Source organism: Ochotona curzoniae, unplaced genomic scaffold, assembly GCF_017591425.1.
Source record: "Ochotona curzoniae isolate NIBS_2020 unplaced genomic scaffold, NIBS_Ocur_1.0 scaffold_274, whole genome shotgun sequence".
Taxonomy (NCBI): Eukaryota; Metazoa; Chordata; class Mammalia; order Lagomorpha; family Ochotonidae; genus Ochotona; species Ochotona curzoniae.
In genome coordinates this window covers 10,933,555-10,956,345 of record NW_024467101.1, presented here as the reverse complement: position 1 = coordinate 10,956,345, position 22,791 = coordinate 10,933,555, and the positions used below count along the sequence as shown (strand labels likewise).

The 22,791-nt window shown below is 41.5% G+C and overlaps 1 protein-coding gene across 1 annotated transcript in view; it reads left to right on the top strand.

Moving 5' to 3' along the window:
* Positions 1 to 22,791, top strand: part of GRK3 (G protein-coupled receptor kinase 3) — a 108,094-nt gene that overhangs the window by 31,282 nt on the left and 54,021 nt on the right. Inside the window, exon 3 of the mRNA XM_041003887.1 lies at positions 16,757 to 16,830. Within this exon, the coding sequence (XP_040859821.1) occupies positions 16,757 to 16,830 (74 nt within the window). The remainder of the gene's footprint in view (positions 1 to 16,756; positions 16,831 to 22,791) is intronic.

Sequence of the window (22,791 nt, the reverse complement as noted above, 5' to 3'; positions counted from 1 at the left end):
TAAGTCTTGTGAGTCTTGCAGGTTTTTAGTAACATCTTCACATTTTAATGTAAATATTCAGGAGTGGAGGCAATCAGGTACTATTATTAGTATATAAGGAAGGCTTCAACACCAAATACCTCTTGTAGGTTGGATTAGGGAACAAGGGTACACCGGGGTCACCTGGGGTCAGGTCACAGAGAACTTTGGAAGCATGCACATGTAGAACCCAGTTATGATCCTGTTCAGTTCAGGAGAAAAGGCTTCTCTTCATAAGTCCTCAGGTCTGAATCCACATTCCAAGTACATCGAACTCCCGCATACCTCCTTCTGCTCCCCCAGAGGACCTGGCTCTGCCCAGGCTGCATCTTCATATTCTATTTATATTATTTATTTGAGAGAGAAGGGGAGAAAGGTTAAAAAAAAGAGAGAAAGAGAGTGTGCAAGCACACATGCTCCCACTTGCTGGTTCATTCTCTCAGACACCCACAGCAGTATGAATTGAACCCCGATGGAAGCCAGGAGCTGAGTCCTCCATCTGGGTCTTGCAAGTGGGTGTTAGGGACCCAGGTACCCAGAGCCATCATCACCTTGCCTTGTAGGGTGTACATTAACAGGAAACTTAAGTGGAGGTATTCAGATATGGGACATGGTACCCTTCGCAGCATCTTAAACATGTCCTCAATGCGGGAGAGTCTTTCAAAGTTGACTACTTTATGAGAAAAGGGGCATGTCTGAGAAGATGCTGGAGAATTGCCAGGAGGCTGGCAGGAAGAGAGGGCATTGAGAATGGAGAACCTTGGCGCTGGGAGGCAGGATGGGAGGTGAAATAACTGTACAGGGAGCGAGGGCCTTCCTGACTGGGACTGTGGAGGCCAGCAGGTTGGAGCCTGCTGCTGGGTGTAGGGGGGTTGGGAGCGGGGTGGGGAGCAGAGCTTGGAGGCTGCTTTGTGCGCAAAGACAATTGGTTCTAATCCCACCTTTTCTGCAGCACCAGTGGAAGGTGTGAAAGCAGGGGAGGGCATAGTCACATCTTGAGCAGCAGCATGGAGGGAGAATGGAAAAAGGAGCCTGACCAAGTGCCCAGAACTCAGTGAGGATGCTAAGGCCCTCTGTGATCCAAGGAAGCCTCTGCCTTATGCAAAGTGAATTTGATGCTTCCACCTGTAATTACGACTTACTGTCCTATGGAGAAGACCCAGAAAATGCCTTAGTTGAAGAAATATACTACTTGTGTTAATTTTGAAGTAATTACTATATTTTAAAAAATATTTCTTAGAACTGAAAATCTGGGACTTAATACAATTGAGTGTTACCTTTATATGTGTGCATTTCCCATCAGTGTAATTAATCCATCTTATCATATCATACCATCAATACCAGAGGATGTGGTGAAAGGTTCATGGAATTATAGGATGATTTTGGTGCAAACCATGTTGAAATCCAGGCATCTGAAGGGTCTTCAGCAAGTTCATGGAAAAAAAAAAAAAGCACATTATGAAGAAACTGCCTGTGCTTAATTTTTTTTTTTTTTTTTTTTTTGCACTGAGGTCAACTTATGTTTTAAATCTACTTTCCACACACTTTTTGAGGTATGCTTGTACCAGCGTTTCCCTATACTATGAATAAACTCTTGAAAGGACACATTGAAAGGACTTAGATCGTGAGTTCGTAGCCTCCTCACGACAGGTCTCCATGCAGGTGTCTGTCAGTATCTGTTGCTTGGTCTTGCTCTATTCTTTCTTCTCTTGTGAAAATCGTAGTTAGATTGAGTATGTTTGAAAGACCACTCCTAACCCTTGTTTGATCCGGGCCTTGTTTGGTCTCTGTATGTTCAGACCCAAATTTCAAGAAGCCCAATGTTAGCAGTTACTATGAGAAATGTAAGTCAGGTGGCTTATTTGAATAGTATTTCTGTTTTGCTTTAAGTTATTTAAAATATCTCATTGGTTGCCTATGTTTACTACCAGATGGGCACAGAAACTGTGATAAATGAAGCAATTAACCAAGATCTGGAAACAATAGTAGCATGGTAGTGGAGCCAGAAAACTTGAACTTTGCTGTCATCGCGTAATAAAATAGTTTCAGAAGACAGAGCAGTTCCACTATGAAAAGCTCTAGATAGAATTCTCCTGCCACTGTGTTCCCACATTTCCGTCTCAGTCCCCTAGTCTCTTTTGTTCCCTTCCCAGTGAAGGGCCAGTTGCTTGGAACATTCCATGGATTTTTCTTGGGCTACATTCATTAACCATTTCTGCTTTTGCTTGTTGGGCTGTTAATACCCAATCTCTCTGTTACGTAAATAAGTGATCCCATTAATTAATCTAAGAATATTTTATTGACACTTTTGGAACAACCTGCTAAATATGGTGCAGGGTGGATAACTTGAGTTTTAGAAGAGAACAAGCATTTACTGTATTCCTAAATTATTTCATTTATATATATTTTTTCCTCTATAAAGCTTTAACAAGAGAAAGTTCTTCTCATAAAGGATATACAGTTATCAATGTGTCAAGTCAGCGGTTAAGCAATGGAAGTTTTGTATGTACAGTAAAAAATAAGTGCATCGATTAACATGAGATATATTAAGAGAATCTGCTAAATTTGCTTTTCTCTTAATCATTCAGATTTCCTGTATTTTCACTTGTAAAGTTTTATACTGATCTGGGACCCATCAGAGTAGCTATGGATAACCTCTCCATTACTACAAACCTTTCTGATTATTTTAGTTCGTGCCAGTGTGTGTGAATAATTTTACCTTCCACGTGAACTTATGCTTTAAAGAGAAATATTCTTGTTGACACTACAGACTCTTCAGGTTCAGATTTCTAGAATCTCAGATTTCGGATGCCAGTTTGTGGCTCACTTTTAGCCAGGGTAGAGGAACATCTGTTGAGTCTCATTCCTGGCTCGGTTTGTCTGAATGCCATAGTTCTTTGCGTTTTAATTTCATGCCATTTTTGCTCTGTGTGTGTCTGAGTATGTGTGTGTTTTATTGAAGTGTAATGTAACCTCCCCACTTAGAAGTAGGAAGTGTGGAAGTATTACCAAAATGAAGATATGGAGCAGTCCAGCGCCTTTAGACATTTCCCAGTGCCAGCTCCTAGTCAGCTCGCACCCCATACTCCAGCCCCTGGCAGCCACAGACCGGGGTCCTGTCTCTGCGCCTCCTCCAGTTCCACAGTGACATCAGAGAGGACTTCCAAAAGTTCATAGAAAATGGAATTAAAGGATCTTTATTTTGGTGCATTTTTTTTTTCTCCCCGAAATCCATGCATAGGTTTTTGTAATGAGCATATCCTATAAACTTGACACATTTATTATTTGTTAAAGAGACAGCGAGATGAGGACAACAGGACTGTCATCCTCTGGCTCCCTTGGAATGACGAGAATTGGTCTGGAGCCAGAACCAGGAGGCAGGGACTCAAATGCAGGTCTGAAGATGAGTGCATTTATTAAATCTAGTTCCTCTAGTTAACTGAGATTTATTCATTTATTTACTTATTTTAAGATTTATTTTTAAAGTCAGATTCATAGAGAGCAGGAGAGACAAAGATCTTCCATCTGCTGGTCTATTCCCCCAGTAGCCGCTGTGGCTGGCGCTGAGCTCGTCCAAAGCCAGGAGCCAGAAGCCTCTTTTGGGTCTCCCACATGGGTTCAGGTTCCCAAGGCTTTGGGCCATTCTCTACTACTTTCCCAGGCCAGATGCAGAAAGGTGGATAGGAAGTGAAGCAGCCGGGATACGAACTGGCACCCCTATGGGATCCCGGCATATGCAAGGCAAGGACTTAAACTGCACTGGGCCTAAGTAAATTGGGATTTAGGGCTCTTATTTTCATTATATTATATAAAGCATTGTATCATTTTTTTCGTCTGTTGTTTCAGTGAAAACGGTAAAATGCAATATTTCAAGACAATCAGTAATCCATTTGCATGTACATTTTAACGCTTTTGGAGTAACTTGGAGACTTTGTAAGAAGATGGATTAAAATAAGTCATTTGCTCGGACTTTTTGTTATTCCTTACAGCATAATTATGCAAGCATTGCCCATCTGCTGTTTACGTAATTTAATCTTTATTTTTGTACCATCATGTCACTAACTTTTTTCCTGTCTGGCTACTTATCCCCAACTCTCTCTCTCTCTCTCTTTTTTTTTTTTCTAAAATATTTATTTATTTGAAAGAGTGACAGAGAGAGAGAATCCTTTGTTTCCTGGTTCACTCCCCCAGTGGCTGGGGGCTAGGCCATCTCAAAGCCAGGAGGCCAGAACCTCCATCTGGGGTCTCCTATGATGGACAAGGGGCCCAAGTATTTGGGCCATCTTCCAATGAATTCCCAGGTTGATCAGCAGGCAGCTGGACAGGAAGCAGAGTAGCCAAGAGTCCCACTGGTGCTCTGGTCTGGGGTGGCAGCGTCGCAAATGATGGCTTGGCACCACAGTGCTGGTCCTAGTCCCTAGCTTTTAAAGTCTCCTTCCAAATAGCTTGGTTCTGTCCATTTTGTGTTCTTTTTCCTTCCTGACCTTATGGTTAATAATTATGATTATGTTTTTCTTATCATCATTCTATAACATGATTTTATGGTTTTAAAAGTTTTTTTTTTTTTTTGTTCACTTAAAAGGCAAGATGACAGAAAAGGAGAGTTAGAGAAATAATCCATCCACTGGTTCATTCCCCAAGTGGCCACAATGGCCAGGGGTGCGCTTCCTCAAAGCCTGGAGCCTAAAACTTCATCTCAGTCTCCCTTGTGGATGGCAGGTACCCGAGTAGTTAAGCATCTGCCACTACTTCCCATGTACTTTACTACACCGCCACCCTGACCCCTCTATTTGACTAAAAATAAATCATTTGAATAATAATTATTTGAATAAAAATAATTCATTTTATTCAGAGAAGTCGAATTTTATAGCTAAAGAGACTCAAGGTTAATCCAAGCCCCTCTTTAAAAAATTTTTTTTCATTGAAAACATGTATTACTTTTAGAAAAAGCCAACACTGCTTTTGTTAATTTGATCATATGGAAAGTTGAGGTACCAGGTCTCGCATGTGATGCTGATCCGGGCTTAAAGATAATTCCAGTACCAGGATGTTCTAAAAATTTCATGGAAAACAAGAACTGAGAGGTGAGCTTGGTGCAGAAAACAAACAAAAAAAGAAATGAATGTTGCTTATTCACTGTCTGCATTTTCTAAGATTCCTTTGAAACGCACCTGTTGTGGTTGGTGGGGCTTTCTTTGGGTTATGGATTATGATCTTGGATGAAAACGGGCAGGGAAGTTGTTTGGAAGGGCTTGAAGGCATCAAAGGGGATTTCTGATGACGTGAGAATCGGTGCGCTTACTTGGTGTAGTTTATCCTCAAGAGTGTAGGGAAATGCCACGCACAAACATGATCATCTATAAATTGGTAAGAAAAGTATTTTAGAAAACTCTTGGAACATAAAGTTATAACATGCAAGCAACACACTTCCCCCTCACCTCACATTAAATTTAATTATAGTGTGTCTTAGAAGCTTGTGGTAGTTGAAATATCTGAGCATTTCCATTATGTTATTTGTTCAAATAGTTCAAGTGTTTTAAGTTTTCTTTTCCCCTGCTGCAGTGTAAACATTCTGTTGTGTTTAAGTGGGTGGAAAAATTACTAATTAATTGCAAAAGGAATGATTATGTGAAAAGCAAAGTTGATAGAAATCATTTCTATTAGTCACATAAAGTTTTAATTGAAAGCCAAATTTTAGGTTTTCCCCTCTGGCATCATAAAATAACTTTCTTTCCCAATAATTATATGGAATTTTAGGTATAACTGACAGTTACTATTTAATCATTGATTTCATGTTTGGATGTAGTTTCAAACTTATAGAGAGTATTAGGGACAACTGCATAAGAAACTGCATGGTATGTCTCAGCTTCAAGATTTGTAAACGTTTTGCCTCATTTGCTTTGTCCTTCTTTCTCTTTGTAATTTTTTTTTTCCTGATTCACTGGGAATGATTTAGAGACAGCATAATTCTTGACCATTTGTTCCATCTGTTTTTCTTTTTTAAGTATATTTATTTTTTTGCTGGAAAGGCAGGATCACAGAGAGAAGGAGAGACAGAAAAATCTTCCATCCACTGGTTCACTCCCCAAGTGGCCACAGTGACCGGAGCTGATCGAGTCGGAAGCCAGAGATCAGGAGCTTTTTCCAGGTCTCCCATGTGGGTGTTGGGTCCAAGGCTCTGGACCATCCTTTACTGCTTTTCCCATGTCACAGACAGGGAGCTGGATGGGAAGTGGAGCAGCTGAGACTCGAACTGGTGCCCGTAGGGGATCCTGGTGGGCGGCATGCCAGGTGAAGATTTAACCACCGAGCCATCGTACCAGAGCCTTTTTTTTTTTTTTTTGGATAAGATTTGTTCAAGTCAAAGTTGGAGGGAGAAGAAAGGGAGAGAAGGAGGGAGAGTGAGACAGGAAAAGAGAGGGGGAAAGAGGGAGAGAAAGATTTTCCATTCAATAATGGTTCACTCCCCAAAGAGTTGTAATGGCCAGGCTGGTTAAGACCAAAAGCAGGAAACTGGGTCTCCCACACAGGTGATAAGGACCTATCTTCTTCTTTTCCCCGGCTGTTGGCAGGGAGCTGGATTGGAAGTGGAGCAGCCAGGACTTAAACTGGTGTCCATATGGGATGCTAGTGTTTCAGGTGGTGCCTGCTATGCAGCAAATCTAACCATGATACCATGCTCTTGTCTCACCCTGATCCGTACGCACTTGGTAACAGCTGTGCCCAAAGCGTTCCCCCTTCCCTCTGTCCAGGCTTTATTGCACCCTATTACTTTTCCTGGTCCCAGGATCTGCCCTGTAGCCATGTCACATCTTTAGTATCCTTTAATGTGGGTAAAGACCTTTACCTTCTGTAGGTTTCTTGACTTTTTAGTATTTCTAAACAGTACCGGTCAGTTAGTTATTTTGTAAACAATCCCTTTGATTTGATTCGATGCTTAATTAACAGTTGAATTGGAGAGTTTTCATCTCCGCCAGGAAGACTGCAGAGGAGATATGCTCTTCCTGACATGTCATGATGTGGTGTGGTCCCAGCATGGGCGGTTCCATTTGTTCATTTGCTTCAAGTGGGTGTTCGCTAGGGCTCTCCGCTGTGATGCATTTGCTTTTAGTAATTAGATAACTCACAGGAGTTCATTTTGAACCCACGTAAATATTCTGTTCTTGAAATTTCAAACCTACTGATGTTAGCACCTGTTGACTTCCTAACTCTGCCGTTCCTTCTATAGTTTTCCATTTGGCATCTGACTGTAAGAAAGAGGCTTCTCTTCTCCCTTTTGATTCACCCACCTACAACATCGTGGGCTCGGGGTTCCTCAATGTAGCTATTGAGCTATGATCTGTAACTGTCATTATTTATTTTGATGCTCAGATAGTCCCTGCTCTGGCTAGCAGGATACCCCTTTGACATGTGTCCTGTTGACAGACTCCTGTTATCCTTTGAGCACTGTCTAAATTTCTCTTGTGTTAAAGTGTTTAAAGTGGTGTTATTGTTATTGCTCACTGAATTTATCGGGAGGCCTTTCTCCACGAATGCTGTTATAGTAGAGAATGGAACTTAGAAACCGGCACTTTGGCTCTGGAGAGCTCACTGCCGTGGGCACATCCTTGGTTCTTGGTGAACGGGGGAGCCGTGTATATCTCTATTCCTTCATCTCTGCCTTTCTGCCCATCTACCTGTCTATCAGGAGTTCAAATAGTTGCCGCCAATCTGATTCACTAATGCAGTATGCATCTTTTTTATTCTTTCTGGATTGTAACTCTCTTCTCCATGAAAGCTCTCAATGCTTTTATTCATTTCTGTGATCCTACCGTGTACTTTTAGAGCTCTAATTCACAGTAGTAGGGAAAGCAGATATAGTAGCTAAAGTTAATATTTGTCTCCTGTGCTTTTTAAAGGCAGATTTACTTACAGCACTGGATACATTCTAATTTTGATCAAATCAAACCCCCCACCCCAACACACACATACACATCTATAGAAAGTCGGCCTATTTCCTTCCCCCCACTTCCCTCCTATTTCCTGTATGTGTCATGCTTCTCTCCCATCCCTAACCAAGGCAAGCTCTTTGCTGATTTGTCTTAAAACCATAGATGGATCTCGCCAGCTCTAGAACTTCATGTATCTGGAATTCCCTTTGAGCCCAAAGCACTGTCCTCCCTTCTCACCAATGTATGCCCTCACATTTCTGCCAGCAGTGAATGTTGTCTTTAAGACAGCCGCTCTGGTGGTTGGGAAGTAATTATCTTGGAGTGATGTCATAGTAAATTCACATTCACATCCTGGCCGAGGATGTGGAGTCCCTTTGGTATGCTTATTGACCATTTCTTTCTTTGCGATGTATTCTTGCTTTTCCTTATTCTTCTGTTGTCTTGTTTTTTCTTAAAAAAAAATTGATTTATTTATTTGAAAGGCAGAGTGACAGAGTCAGGGACAGAGAAAGAGAGCTTTCGTCTACTGCTTCATTCCACAAGTGCCCATCACAGCCAGACCTGGGGTGTCTCCACATATCCCCCATGTAGGCGGCAGGGACCCTAGTAGATGAGCCATCGTCTTCTGCCTCCCAGGAGCATTAGCAGGAAGCTCAATGAGAAGCTGAGTAGCCAGGACTTGAACCAGCCATTCTGATATGGGATGTGGGCTCCCAAGCAGTGGCTTAACCTTCTGTTCCACAGTGCCTGTCCCCAAGATGGTGTGTGTATGTGTGTTTGAAGTTGATTTTCCAGAACTTTTCTTCTCTATTTTCTTTCTCTGAATGTATATGTGAAGCCTTTTTCTGATTTAGGGTTCAGAGTATTTTATCCAATTTGTTTTCATAACAGTGCCCTTTGAGAGCAGACTATACATTCTAATGAAATACAACGTATCATTTCCCCTGTATCCTACCTAAGAAATCATCTGCATTAATATTTTTCATGATGATATCCTATATGTACTCTGGAAGCATTATTATTCATAGCCTTATTATTTAGGTCATTCTTAATCTAATTCTTTGTAAGCTATAACGTAACAGTTCCTTTCACTCGCTCCCCTCACCTTCATGTGGATATCAGTTCTTCCAGCACCATTTTTTGGAAAGACTTCTTAAAGTGACCGCGTAAGTCTGGGGGTATTTCTATACTTACCATTCTGTTCCATTGGTTTCACTTATGGCAGTACCATACTGTACTGATTACCATGATTGTATAATGAGTCTTGGAATTGGATAGTATATGTATGTCCTTGTTTTTGTTCTTTTCTCAGCATGGTTTGCATATTCTAGGTTTTTAAATTTCCTTAAGTTTTGGAACCAGCTTATAAGTTTCTCTAAAACAGCTTGTCAGGGTTAGTGGTTGAAACAGATCAATTCAGGGCACATTAACTTCTGAGCAATACCAAATCTTCCAGTTCACAAACTGAGCATGTATTTTCATTCCCCCACTTGCTTAATTTCTCTCAGTAATATTTTATGGTTTTTAGCATAGTCGGCCTTGCATGTGTCTTACTTCTTCCTTGGCATTAATTGTTCTCTGATGTTACTGCAAGATGGCTCTGTTTTGAACATTGCATTTGAAAATGATGTTCTGAGTGTAGAGAAGTGTCTGATTCCCATGTAATGCCCTTATGTCCTGTGACTGTCAGATTGACTTCTGTGTTCTATTGATGTGAATTTTGGTTTTTAACTTTGTAAAGGTGTTTAACCTGATACGTGAAAATTTTATATATGAGGTTCATAGTCTACCAAACATGTCATACCACACATGGTATCTCAATTACATGTACATGTTGGGTGATGCTTGTCTCAGGACAAATATATCTGTCTCCTGAAATAGTTATCATCTGTTCATTGTGAAACCATGGAACATTCTCTCTAGCTTTTCTTTAAAAAAATGTATTCAGTACATTGTTGTTATTCAGAGTTAATCTTCTAGGCAATAGGACCCCAGACCTCCTGTCTCCTGTTATTTAGAACCCATCAGTCAACCTTTTCTAGGCTTCTCTCCCTTCCCACTCTCCCCAGCCTCTGGTAACCACCATTCCATCCTCAAGTTCTATAAAGATCAAATTTGGGGGGGGGGGTTAACAGATGAATGAGATATTTCTGGCCCTGGCATATTTTAACTTAAAACACAATGTCTCTATTTCCAACTGTGTTGTCCCAGATGTCAGGATTTAAAGCTTTGAATGGCTATACTCAATGGCCGTTCCACTATGTGCGTATGTGTATACGCGTAGCTGGCACTCTGTGTCCATTCCTCAGTCGACGGACACTGCAGTTGTCTCCGTGTCTTGCTTATTGTGAATCATGTTACAGTAAGCATGGGAGCGCACTTGTCTCTTGGCTACACTGCACTTCCTTTGGATACATCCCCATACTGGTGTGAATGCTGTAGGAGTTCTATTTATAATTTTTTTGAAGCGTTTCCATCCTGTCCTCGACAATGGCTGAACTAATTTACATCCCCATGGACACTTGTGCAAGGGTTCTGTTTTCTCCACACAGCCCTTGGTATCTTTTGTCTTTGTGATAATAACCATGTTGGCTGGAGTGAGTTGATATCTCATTGTGATCTTAATATGTGTTTTTCTAATTGCCTGTCATTGTTGAGCATTTTTTAATGTACCTTCCCAGACACTATTTATATATTTTCCTTTGAAAAATGTTTATTTAGGTCTATTGCCCATGTAAAAATTGTATTATTTTTTCTTTTGAATTGCGATTTTTTTTTTTAATATTCTGGTTATGAACCCTTTGAATGGTTTGGAAACAGTACTTTTCATTCTTTAGGCTATCTCTTCACTATATTGTTCTTTTTTTTTCTTTTTGCTGTGCAGAAACTTTTAATTTCATGGAGTCCTATTTGTCTGGACTTCTGTTTTTCTATGTTTTTAGGACCTCACTCACAAGCCTTTACTGTTTTCAATGTCCGGAAGCATTTTTCCTATGTTTTTCTGGAAGTTACACAGTTTCAGATCTTACATTTAAGTGATTTGACCGTTTTTAGGTGATTTTTGTTTATAAGCGAGCAAGAGGGATATAGTTTTCTTTTTCTTTTTCTTCGTGTAGATATCTGATTTCCTCAGTCATTTAGTGAAGACCAACCATACTTTTCTCCTAGCACGGTTGTCAAAGATGTATTGGCTGTAAATGTGTGCCTTTGTTTCCAGGCTCTGTATTCTGTTTCATTGCTTGGTGTCTATGCACAAAGCCATGCTGTCTTGATAGCTTACTTTGTCCTTTTTGGCCAGGATTGCTTTGGTTATTTGGAATTTTTCGTGGTTCCATCAGATTTTAGCATTGCTTTCTCTTGCTCATTGAAGAATGTCTTTTGATGGAGTTTGCATATTGAATCTGTAGACCAGTTTGGTTTGTATGGACATTTTAACCATATTGATTTTTTTTTCCTGTTCATGGATGTGGGCTGTCCTTCCATTTCCTTGTGACTTCTTCAGTTCTATTTCATCCATATTTGATAGTTTTCATTGCAGAAACCTTGCATCTTTGTGGTTAAATTTATTCGCAGATATTTTACTTTTGATAGCCATTGGAAATGAGATTGCCTTGTTGGCTGCTTTGTCAGGCAGTTCACTGTTGGTAGAGTGCAGTGGTGCTGTGTTTTGCCTGTTAATTTTATCCTTTAACTTTCTCTGCTGAATTCTTGTACTGGTTCTAATTAGTGTGAAGCTTTCGAGACTTTGTACAACACCACGGCATCTGCCAACAGTGACTACATGACTTCCTTTCCAGTTTGGGTGCCTTTCATTTCCTGTCTAGGATTTACTGTGCCATGTGGAATAAAAATGATGAAAATGAGCATCGTTGTCTTGTTACAGATCTTCAGCTTTTCCCTCCTCCCCATCCCTTCTTTATGGTGTTGGATGTTTACTTGTCATGCAAGGCTTTGTCATGTTGACGTGTGTTCCTTGGGTACCTACTTGGTTCAGCTTTTAATTGTTGAATTTTATGAAATGCCTCTTCTGCCTCTATGAAAATGGCCATATGGTTTTTGTGCTCCAGTTGGTTGATGCTATGTATCAAAGTTTATCAATTTGTGTATGTTGAACCATCCTTGCATCCCTAGATTGAGTCCTACTTAATCTTGAGGAATAATCTCTTCCATGTGCAGGTGATTTAGATTTTCTAGTACTTTTTTGAGGATTTCTACATCTGTGTTCATCATGGATGTTAGACCGTAGCATCCTTTGTGTGTGTGTGTGTGTGTGTGTGTGTGTGTGTGTGTGTCTGATTTTGGTAGCAGTGTTAATTGTTAGCTTCCTGGAGTGCATTTGAAAAAAAAAATTCTATTTCTAATTTGTGGGATAAATTAAAGAGAATTGGCTATTTGGTAGAATTCATCAGTAAAGTCGTGCGATTTGATAGGAAAATTTTTTGTTATAGCCTCTGACCTAATATTGTTACCGGTCTATTCAGGTATTCTATTGCTTTATGATTACATCTTGGTAATATTGCTTTGTATAGCAATCAGTAAAGACACTTGATATCATGTTAGTTTTGTAAAATTCAGGGGGGTTCATTTTTTTTGACCCACCACATGGTCAGCACTGTGAAACGTTCCTTAGACTGTTGAGAACGATGGGCATAAGGGGGTTTCAGAAGCTCACTGAGAAGTAGATCGGAAGGAACATCTGAAACCTTTTCTTACTCTGCAGCCGATGGGTAGAATGTTCAGCAGATGTCTCTCAGGTTCAGTTAATCTAAGGTACAATCGAACTCTGCTATTGGTTTTCAGTCTAGTTTTTCTGGTTTTTGTTTGTCTATATTGTTCTGTCTGTAAGATGTATTTGTTTGAAAGGCAGAGTTAGAGAAAGAGAGACAGAAAATCTTCCTCCTGTGGTTTATTTCCCAAGTGACTGCAACAACCAAGGCCAGAAGCCCGGGATTTTTCTGGTTCTCCTGCGTTGGTAGCTAGGCCCAACCAGGAACTTGGGCCACCTTCTGCTTTCCCAGGCGTGTCAGCAGGGCGCTTCTCCCACCCTGCCTCCCCAGAGAAGGCCCCCTGGGTGGCCTTTCTATTGAGAAAGCAAGGTGTTTAGATTCCTTGCTATTACTGTATTGAAGTTGGTTTCTCCTTGAGGTCAGTTAACCTTTGTTTGCTGTATTTGAGTGCTCTGATACTGGGTGCAAATATATTTATAATTGTTACTTCCTGAAATGATCCTTTAATCACTATACAGTGACCTTCCTGTCTGTTTTGACTCCTTTTGAGCTTTAGTCTATTTTATAACATGTGAATGTGGGTTACTCTTGCTTTCATGTGGGTTCTGTTGCTGTGACAAACCTGATTGTATCATGCCCCTTTGTTTTCAGCTTACGTGTGTCCTTGGAGGTGAAGTAAGTTTCTTACAAGCAGCATATGACCGGATCTTCTTATTCTATTAAATCATTAGATGTCTTTTAGTTGGAAAATTTGCTTCATTTACCTTTAAGCTAAGGTCTTACTATCTAGTGATTACTTTGTAAGATTTGCTGTGTAGATAAGCAGATTGCGAGTAGAGTGTTTGTAATGCTTCTAGTCCTTTATTTCACCACATTGCTTTGGCTAAGTACTATTCCCCTGTCGTACTGAATAGATTGAGTGAATTTTTATCCATTCTAGCCTTTCCCGTTCTCATACGAGTTCTATTTTGTTGTTTGTTTCTCAGCCTAGAGGTGTCTTACTGACCATTCCACCTGAAATGTATCACTCCACCTCTGTCTTTATTCTCTAGCTCAGCATCACATTGAATTTCTTTTATATCATTTATCAGAAAGTGTATTTGGTTGATTCTTTGTTGTCTGGCTCTTAAACTGATCACAAAGGTGTTCTGGCACCACCATTTCCCCCTGTAGGTGCAGTGCAGTGGCCGTTAGTAGACATGCGTTCTGTGGACTCCGGTCCAGAATATTAGGAAGTTTCTGCAGTCATGTTCCAGTTCTAATGGTCCCGTTTAAGAGGTTACATTTCAAAATTTCTCAGAGAAACCACTTGTCTCTTTTATCTTCAAAACTCTTTTAACTCATAGATATTTTATCAAAGCATTACAAATCTGTCTTCTAGTAGTTGCAAAAGTCTGTGGTGACAAATCGAAATGGTTTCCCTTTCTTGGGTGTTTAACGTGCACTAAAAAGTTAATCAGTATTCAGGAAGTGTGCAGTGGTTCAAATATAGAAACAAGGTAAACACATTCCATGGTTATCTAGTGAGCAGGTGTTGGGTCACTCCTTTTTGTTCTTTAAAAAAATCTGGGGAAATCATGATGATGAGATGAGCGCATCATGCAAACAATTTCCACATGTCTGCCCTTTAGGGTTTTTTTTTTTTTCATCTTTAATCTAAGCAAAGCTTCATTTCCTTCTTGTGTAATGTAAGCCTGATGAAGGTGAACTGTTTTTAGCTTGGAACATGATGATCTAGGATTTACCCAAAAGGTAAAATACTTCTCTAATTGCTCCATTGTAAGAGCTCCCTCTAAGCAGCTGGTGAAAGTCTTCATTTTGTTCATAGGCCTGAGGGAAAATTCATTTTTATTTTTTCCCCTGCTATGTCCTTGGCTTGTTCAGCCTGTTGAAATTACATGAACGAAGCAGGTTCAGTTGTTCAACTCTGTCCTCCCTCTCTCCTTCCGTTTTCTCTTTTTAGCTCTTCCTCGATTCCTTCCACTCCTTCACTCTCTCTTTCCTGCCTTTATTCTCTCTCCGTGTCCCAGTTGTTCTTGTTGCTAGTAGTGTAGTAAAGAGCACTTATATGTCCCTGGCATTTTCAGCTTAGCAGGCAAGTGAGTACAGGAGTAGACAAGAAGTTGACATGTACATATGACAATTCACAGTCACAAGTTCCTTAAGCAAAGTGTTCTGTGGTGTGTGTGTGTGTGTGTGCACATGTAAGCATGTGAATGAAAGAGATTTTAGGAACCTGAGCCACCCAGAATGGGAATGAACAGGGTCTCCAGAAGGCTTGCATGAGGTCCTTGAGCTGAGCTATCAGAACTTGGAAGCTCCAGAAAGCAGTCTCCCAGGAAGTGGAAATGGAGACTGGAATAGGGACTATGAAGGGAGCAAAGTTGGAATGGAGGGTGGTTGGGGAGTTATACAGAAACTTGATCTTGGCGGAGTGAGCTCAGGAACAGCACAGCACTGGGGTAGGGTGGAGGAGACAGTGAAATTGGAGAGGAAAATCGCGGGAATCCCGGGGACGTGGGGCCCGATTCCAGGAGCAAGCAGCCAGGGCTAGTGGCCCAGGCGTGATCCTGTGTCATTCTCTCGCTTGGATGCTTCACAAATGTTCCTCATAGATCAAAACACCCAAGTCCAGTTCCTCACTTGAGTTTCTCTTCCCAAAATAGAAAAAGATATGAAGCTAAAAAAAAAAAAAAAAAACTGGCCAGATTGCAAACAGGATGAGCCAGTGTGCAGTTACAAATAGAGATTTCCACAGTTCTCTGCTTCTGACGGACAGAGTACGTTGACACCCATTCGGTGGAGTTCACAGGATGGACTTGAGCAAGTCTTTCAGCCAGCTGCTTGGCTTACCCACCCTTTTCTGTTACTTTTAATAAAACCTGCCATTCCACAAGAACCAAATACAGACTTTTTTATGTGTTGTGGAGCCAAAATTGAGTTGCAGTACATTGAAATCTTCCTGAATGTGTTCTGTAACCACAACAAGATTTAAACAGATATCAGTGTCTGAAAAAAAAAAAAAACTGAAGCTGATGCAAAATACTTGGAAATTAAAATAGCACTTCTGAGATTTCATGAATCAAAGAAGAAATGACACAATTGCCCTTACTTAAAATAATAACACCAGTATGCGAATAGAGACCATATCATTTATCTTCCTACTTCCTTTATGTATTGGCATCCCTGTAGCATCTCAGATAAGGGGCTGCTGCTGACCCTATTCCACTGAGCAGTCTTAACCACCTGCTAGCTTGAATGGACCCACATTTCTCGTTTTCAGGTAACTGGAACCGCAGAAGGGGAGGTTGTAGAACAGAAATAGACACCTGCTAGCTGCATGAATCTCACATTAACGTTGGGTACTTTATTTTCTCCAGTCCTGGGAAATCGTGGTCCACTCCTCCCCACATTCTTATAATCTTCACGTAACCCTGTCCTTAGTCCAGTGTCAAGTCCTTTTGTCAGACTGCACTGTCATTCGGACTTGCGTGTGGTGGGCATCGGCGTGGGTGTGCCAGGGCTCCAAACAGGATAGGAGATGCTGTTTCTACCGACAGCTAATGAGAGGGTAATAAAGATTTTGACTGAGGCCCAGCAGGAGGGCCGTGTGAATAAGCGTTTCCTCCACACATGTTGGTTGATTTGTGTATCAGGCTTAGAAGAGGAAGGCGCGGGTGGTCAGTTGGACTTGGAGCAATGGGGCAGGAAGGGGCACAATGGAGCTTGGGTGTGAATGCTTGTCCATGTTTGTAGAAAGTGCAGTGCTGGTTCCATGGGCATTGCGGGAGCTCCATGATGCACCTGCGGCCAGCGACTCCTTACCGTGCCTGTGTGTGTCTCTTTGGTTGTGACCCTACCTGCTGTCGGGGTGACCCCTGACACTGCCTAGTGTGTGTTTTTAAGGAGTGGGAGGGGGTGGTGACTAGAGAAAGAACTCTACAGCCAGGGCGCCAGCATGTGGCATTGTGTTACACGATTTTTCTAAGCTAAGGGAGGAGGAAGTCAAGGAGTTGACACCATTTGGGGTAGAATTGCAACTTGCTGCCAGCCCTGAAACTTTCTCTTCTCTCCCTTTAGGTTTCTTGCTATTTAAAGATTTTTGTTTGAATGAAATTAATGAAGCTGTACCTCAGGTGAAATTTTATGAAGAGGTAAGAAGCGACTGCTGGATCAGTGCCTTTTTTTCTCAAAGGTGTATTTACATTGTGCTGTGGGAGAGATGAAGACTGCCAGATCTGGTGCGAAGACAGAGATGGGAGACGCTCATAAAGAGCGGTGAGCAGCGTGCCCCGTGTGCAGCTCTCCAGACAGGCCAATGGTCCCCGTGCAGAGTCGGGCGGGTCTGGCGGCTCACAGCCACGAAGACTTGGGAGGCCGATGGACACGAGGATGAAAAGTAGCTGCCTGCAGATTCTAAAGGCTCAGCCAACTTCAGGCGGAGGGGCTCCAAAAGAGTCATAGAAATGTTGGGCTATGGAAACGTAGGATAAAGACAAAGTCTTAAATTGTGTTTATTTATTTGGGCAGCAGAGAGAGAAAGTGAGAGTGAATGAGTGAGAGTTTTCTCATTTGCTGATTTATCCTCGCCTGCCACTCTCAAATGGTCTTAATGGCTTGAGGTTCCAAAATGGGGAGCTGGGAACTCAGTGCAGGTCTTCCCACATTTGGATGGCAGGGACAAGTGACTTGAGCCATCAGATGCTGTTTCCCAGGGTGCTCATTCACGGGTAGCTGGCACTGGGAACAGAGCCAGAGCCAGAACCCAGGCACAGGGATGTGTGGGATGTGGGCATATTAAGCAGCGTGTTAACTGCTCGAGAACAATCTCCATATCACAAAGAGAAAAGTCTTTAAGAGCAGTTGGGTTGGGCAAAGGGAAGGTACCTAATTTTTTAAAAATATATGTTTATTTTGAATTTTGAATTATGTGGTACAATTTCATATAGGCTGGGATTTCCACCCCCCAAACTCCCACCCCCTGACAGATTTCCCCCATTTTATACAACAGTGTAGTCCTTCATAAGGAATCAGAATTCTATCTGTCTCTTATTTAAGTAAGGTACCTAATTTTTAGTAAGGAACAACATTGTGACCAACTAAGACATCCTCATAGACAATGATTAAAACAAAATGATGACATGATGACATGACCATCTTTACTGAAAGAACAAAAGCAAATTTCTGTGCCAGCAAAGCATCCCGTCAAACCAAAGAATAAAGATTTATTCAGGGACCTGGCATGACTAAATCCTTACCTTGCATGTGCTGGGGTCTCATATGGGTGCCGGTTCGTGTCCCTCCTGCCTCACTTCCCGTCTAGCTCCCTGCTTGTGGCCTGGGAGGGTAGTGTAGGATGGCCCAAAGCCTTAGGACCCTGCACCTGTGCGGGCGACTTGAGGAGGCTCCTGGCTCAGGCTTTGGATCAACTCAGTTCCAGTCATTGTAGCCACTTGGGGAGTGAGCCAACACATGGAAGAGCTTTCTCTCTGTCTCTCCTTCTCTCTCTATGTCTACCTTTCCAATAAAAATAAATACATTTACAAAAAAAACATTGTGTTTAAACAAATGTCAGTTGAGGGCATTTGTCAGTAGTAGGGCTGCATTACAGGATACACCCTAAAGGGAAGGAATGGGGGAACGTCATGAAGGATGAACGTGCTCACAGAAACGTAGGTAAACGTCAAGCCCACCAAGAAGGAACATAGAGTGTGGAGTTTAGACCATATATGGGGCCAGAATGTACAACATCAGCACAGAAGGCAGGGCAGGGTGGGTAAAGTTAAATTACTCAAAATCCTGGAGGCATGGCAAGGCAGTAAAAGTGATGATTTGCATGGAATGGTCATCAGCGGAAGACACATTTTTAAATCTTTGATAACTTTTAAATAATAGAACACAGAAGTCTGGTAAGTAGAAATAGAGAAAAATAGAATAATTTATTACTTCAAATAGGCAAAAGAGGAACACCAAATAGATAGTTCAATTTGACACCGAGGAGTGTGACAGTAGCTACAAATCTATTTGTTTACATATAATGGGAATGGGCTAAAAATTCCAAGCACAAGATTTGAGTTTTTCAGACTAGATAAGGAACCAGAACTTTATTATATTCTGCTTCTCAGAGACTTACTTCCATCAACAGGACAAAAGAGGATTTATAATACCAATGCTACTCAAAGCCAAGCTGGTAGAGCTATACTAACAAATCAGACAAACCACATGGTCATGCAACTTTGAGATCAAACAAACAAACAAACAAAAGCTTTTCAAGGATACAAAGAGTCCAGTCCATCAGAAAGGCCTCACAGTCCTTCTCTGGATGACAAACATTCAGACGTTTGTATACACATTGTATATACATTCAAGAGTACCTATTTGAGAAGCAGACGGAGGGAGAAAGGCTCAGAGCTCTCCTCTGTCTAATATCTGTGGCTGGGCCAGGCTGCAGCTGGGAGTTTGGACCTCCAGCCAGGTCTCCATCTCTCCCCCGCCCCCCGTCCCCGACCCCACCCCGTGGCTTGAGCCATTACATTTCCTCCCAGGATGCACCAGAAGCTGTAATCAGGTGCAAAATCGGAACTTGAACCTGGCTACACTGTTGTGGGATGTAGGCATTCCAAAGAGTGCCTTAAATGGCTTGGCCAAACATTCATCACAGCTTTAAATCAAAAAGCAAAAAAGTCGGGCCCGGCGCGATGGCGCAGTGGTTAAGGTCCTCGCCTTGCACGCCCGGGATCCCATATGGGCGCCAGTTCTAATCCCGGCAGCCCCATTTCCCATCCAGCTCCCTGCCTGTGGCCTGGGAAAGCAGCTGAGGATGGCCCAAAAGCTTTGGGACCCTGCACCCGTGTGGGAGACCCGGAAGAAATTCCTGGATCCTGGCTTCGGATCGGCATAGCATTGGCCAGAAGATCTTCCTCTCTGTCTCTCCTCCTCTCTGTATATCCGACTTTCCAATAAATAAATAAATCTTTAAAAAAAAAAAAAAGCAAAAAAGTTACACTTGGGAGTCAGACCTGCAATCCTGTCAGGAGATCTTAGCCTTATAGCCTTCATGAATTTATGGAATAGATAGTTAAGAATATTACTAATGATATGCAAGATCTTAATAAAGTGATAAATAAGTTTTTCTGACTGATACAGATAGAATGTTGTGTTGATGAAAACAGAATTCAGTTTCTTCAAAGTCACGTGGAATATTTTTTCTCCAAAGTATATCAATAGTGGCCCCTAAAGAAAGTTCTTGCATATTTCAAGATTAAAATTGCTGTTTTTAGATCACAACAGAATTGAACTCAGATATACTCATAGGTTAACTAAGAAATCCTTAGCTGCCTGCAAATGAGTACACTGCTACATAGTTCAGGTGAAAGGAGAAGTTAGGAAGTAATTTAAGAAGAGTTGAATGTGCAAGAAATGACATGTACTATTGCATCGTTATCCTGGTAAGTTTTTACCCTGAGGCATTTTAAATGATCCAAAGAGAGCATAAGATAGTTAAGACACACCCAGCTACCATGCATCTTTGGAATTTGGATTGGGACTCCTTTTCTTTCTGGTTTACATGTGCAAGCTTCATCTTTTAGAAATGGTGTTGTGACGCATATTCAAGTAGGATGGTACACATTGCATCATGTAAAGAAAATGAAGCCAAATCTCGAGAGGCTTTCCTGCAGTACAAAGGCACCTTAGGCCTGCGATCTGAATCATAGGCAGATATTTATCTGAATCAGTGTCACAGCTTGATCTGTCAAAAACCAGACATCTCTCATGTTTCCAATTCAAGTCACCTTGTGAAAGGCAGAAACCCTTTGCCCCATAAATAGGCACTAATTACCAAGGGGAAAAAAAAAAGAAAAATTAAAGATTAGAGGTGAAGTTTGCATCTGGAATTTTTTCAAACTCCTTTAACCAATTTTTGTTGTTGTTGTTACACATCAAGTGCTGTGCCAGCTAAAGTGTTTGGTGTCTTTGAGATTATGTTCTGGTGGAGAGAAACAAGTCACAAAAAAATAATAAATAGGGACTCTGTTCTGGGAATAAGAACTGCTTCGCAGGGACTCAAAAACAGCATCAAGACTCAACGTGACGCATGGTGACTTGGTGATCACTTCAGGTTAGATGACACACCCTGACAGACCGTGAGCCATCAAAGAGAGACTTGGGTGACCAGGAGGCTCGGTCTCTGGAAAATGAGAAGAGATGAGAAGGAGGGCAATTTAGGTCATGGCTGAGATGGAGCCCCTAACGTGGTGTGGGAGGAACTGGCAGCAGGAGGAACTGAGAGAAGACTGGTGAGGTATGGTTGTGGTAGGCCAAGTGGCGGGCGGGGGACAGGTGGCACGAGATAAAATTAGGTCCAGGGGGAGACAGGCTTTGGGGGAGCTAGGTTCATAAACCAAGGTTCTATTCTGGAGCTCATGAAAACCACGGCAGTTGTGACATGCAATGCTCCCGTAAATCTCAGATCGGGGTGTTTGTTGCGATAGATCTTCTATGTTTCCATTGATTTTGTGTCTAATTCTGCTGTTTGCCAAGAGAAATGTCTAAAATATTCCCATTTATTCCATCAGTATTTTTTCCCATGCATTTGCAGCTCTGTCACTAAGTATATGTACGTGTGTGATTGTTTCGTCTTTCCATATAAAAGTGTCCTTTATCTCTGGTAAAATCTTTTGTGTTGACGTTGACTTCACTGGAAAAAAAAATCCATATATTCATTCGTACTTCAGTCCTCTTATGCTCTCTATCTTCATGATCCATTCTTTCACACTGCTCTGCTTTCAACCTGTGTCTTTATATGCAAATTGCAGGTTTCTTTAGACAGATGTAATTGTGACTTGGTTATTTCTTCCTCATTCTGACGATTTTTGCTTTTTCATGAAATGATTACACATATTTATGCTTTGATGGGTTTTTGTAGCTTTCACCAAATTTGGACAAATTAGAACCACATATGTGTTCCTCAGCCTTTCTTTCATTCTGGGGCTCTGATCTCATGAATACACTTGATCTTTATAAGGAATATTCAAAAAAGCTCATTGAAAATGCATTGTGAAAAAAATGACACACAGGTTTCAAAAATGTTTGCATCAAAACAAACTTACATTTTTGTCCCATTTACCATGAACTTTTTGAAAATTTTTTTTAAATGACTTCTAAATTTGTCTTAAAGACATAGCAGGAGACAGAGAGACCTTCCTCTCATCTACTGGTTCATGCTCTGAATGGCTGCACCAGCAGCGGGGTCCTGGCCAGGCTGAAATCAGGAGCAAGGAACCAGGTCTCCCACAGGGGAGACAAGGGGCCCAGTCACTCGGGCCATCTTCCTCTGTCTTGCTTGGTGCGTTAGTAGCAAGGCGCTGGATTGGAAATGTGGAAATCGGTGCTCAAACTGGCGCTCTGCTCTGGGCTGCCACTGTCTCAAGCAGAAGCTGGGCATACCACAGTTCCAGCCCCAATGAAGCATTTGTTCTTTTATCCCTCTCATGTTCAGTTCAGCATTCTCTCCTTTTTCTTTTTCCTTCTCTTCTTCGTACTGAATAATTTCTACAGGTCTGTCCACAAGTTCGTTGACTCTCTTTTTGTTATTTGCTGGTGCGTTTCTCCATTGATTGCTTAATTTCAGATGCTGTATTATTTTTTAATGTCTAAAGTTTTCTTTTGGTTGTTTTCATAGTTATTTTTCTGCGGCTCCTTTCTGTGTATTTTCATGACATGAACATCTTCTGTTGTACACGGTTATGATAGGTGTTTTAGAATCCTTGGCTAATAATGCCAACATCTGGGTCTTCTTGGTTTTCGCTTCCAGGCTTTTTTCTTGCATCTGGGGTCACATTTTTCTGTTTCTTCATATTTGGAGATTTTTTCTTTTGTTTTAAAGATTAATTTATTTTTTTTTAAAAAGGATTTATTATTTGCAAGGCAGAGTTGCAGAAAGAAAAAAAGACCTTCCATCTGTTGGCTTGCTCCCCAAATGATCACATCAGCCAGAGTTGGGCTGGTCCGAAACTAGGAGCCAGGAGTTTTTTCTGAGTCTCTCATGTGGATGCAGGAGCCCTCCTCTGTTTTTTTTCAGGCTGTTAGCAGGGGAGCTGGATGAGAAGCAGACC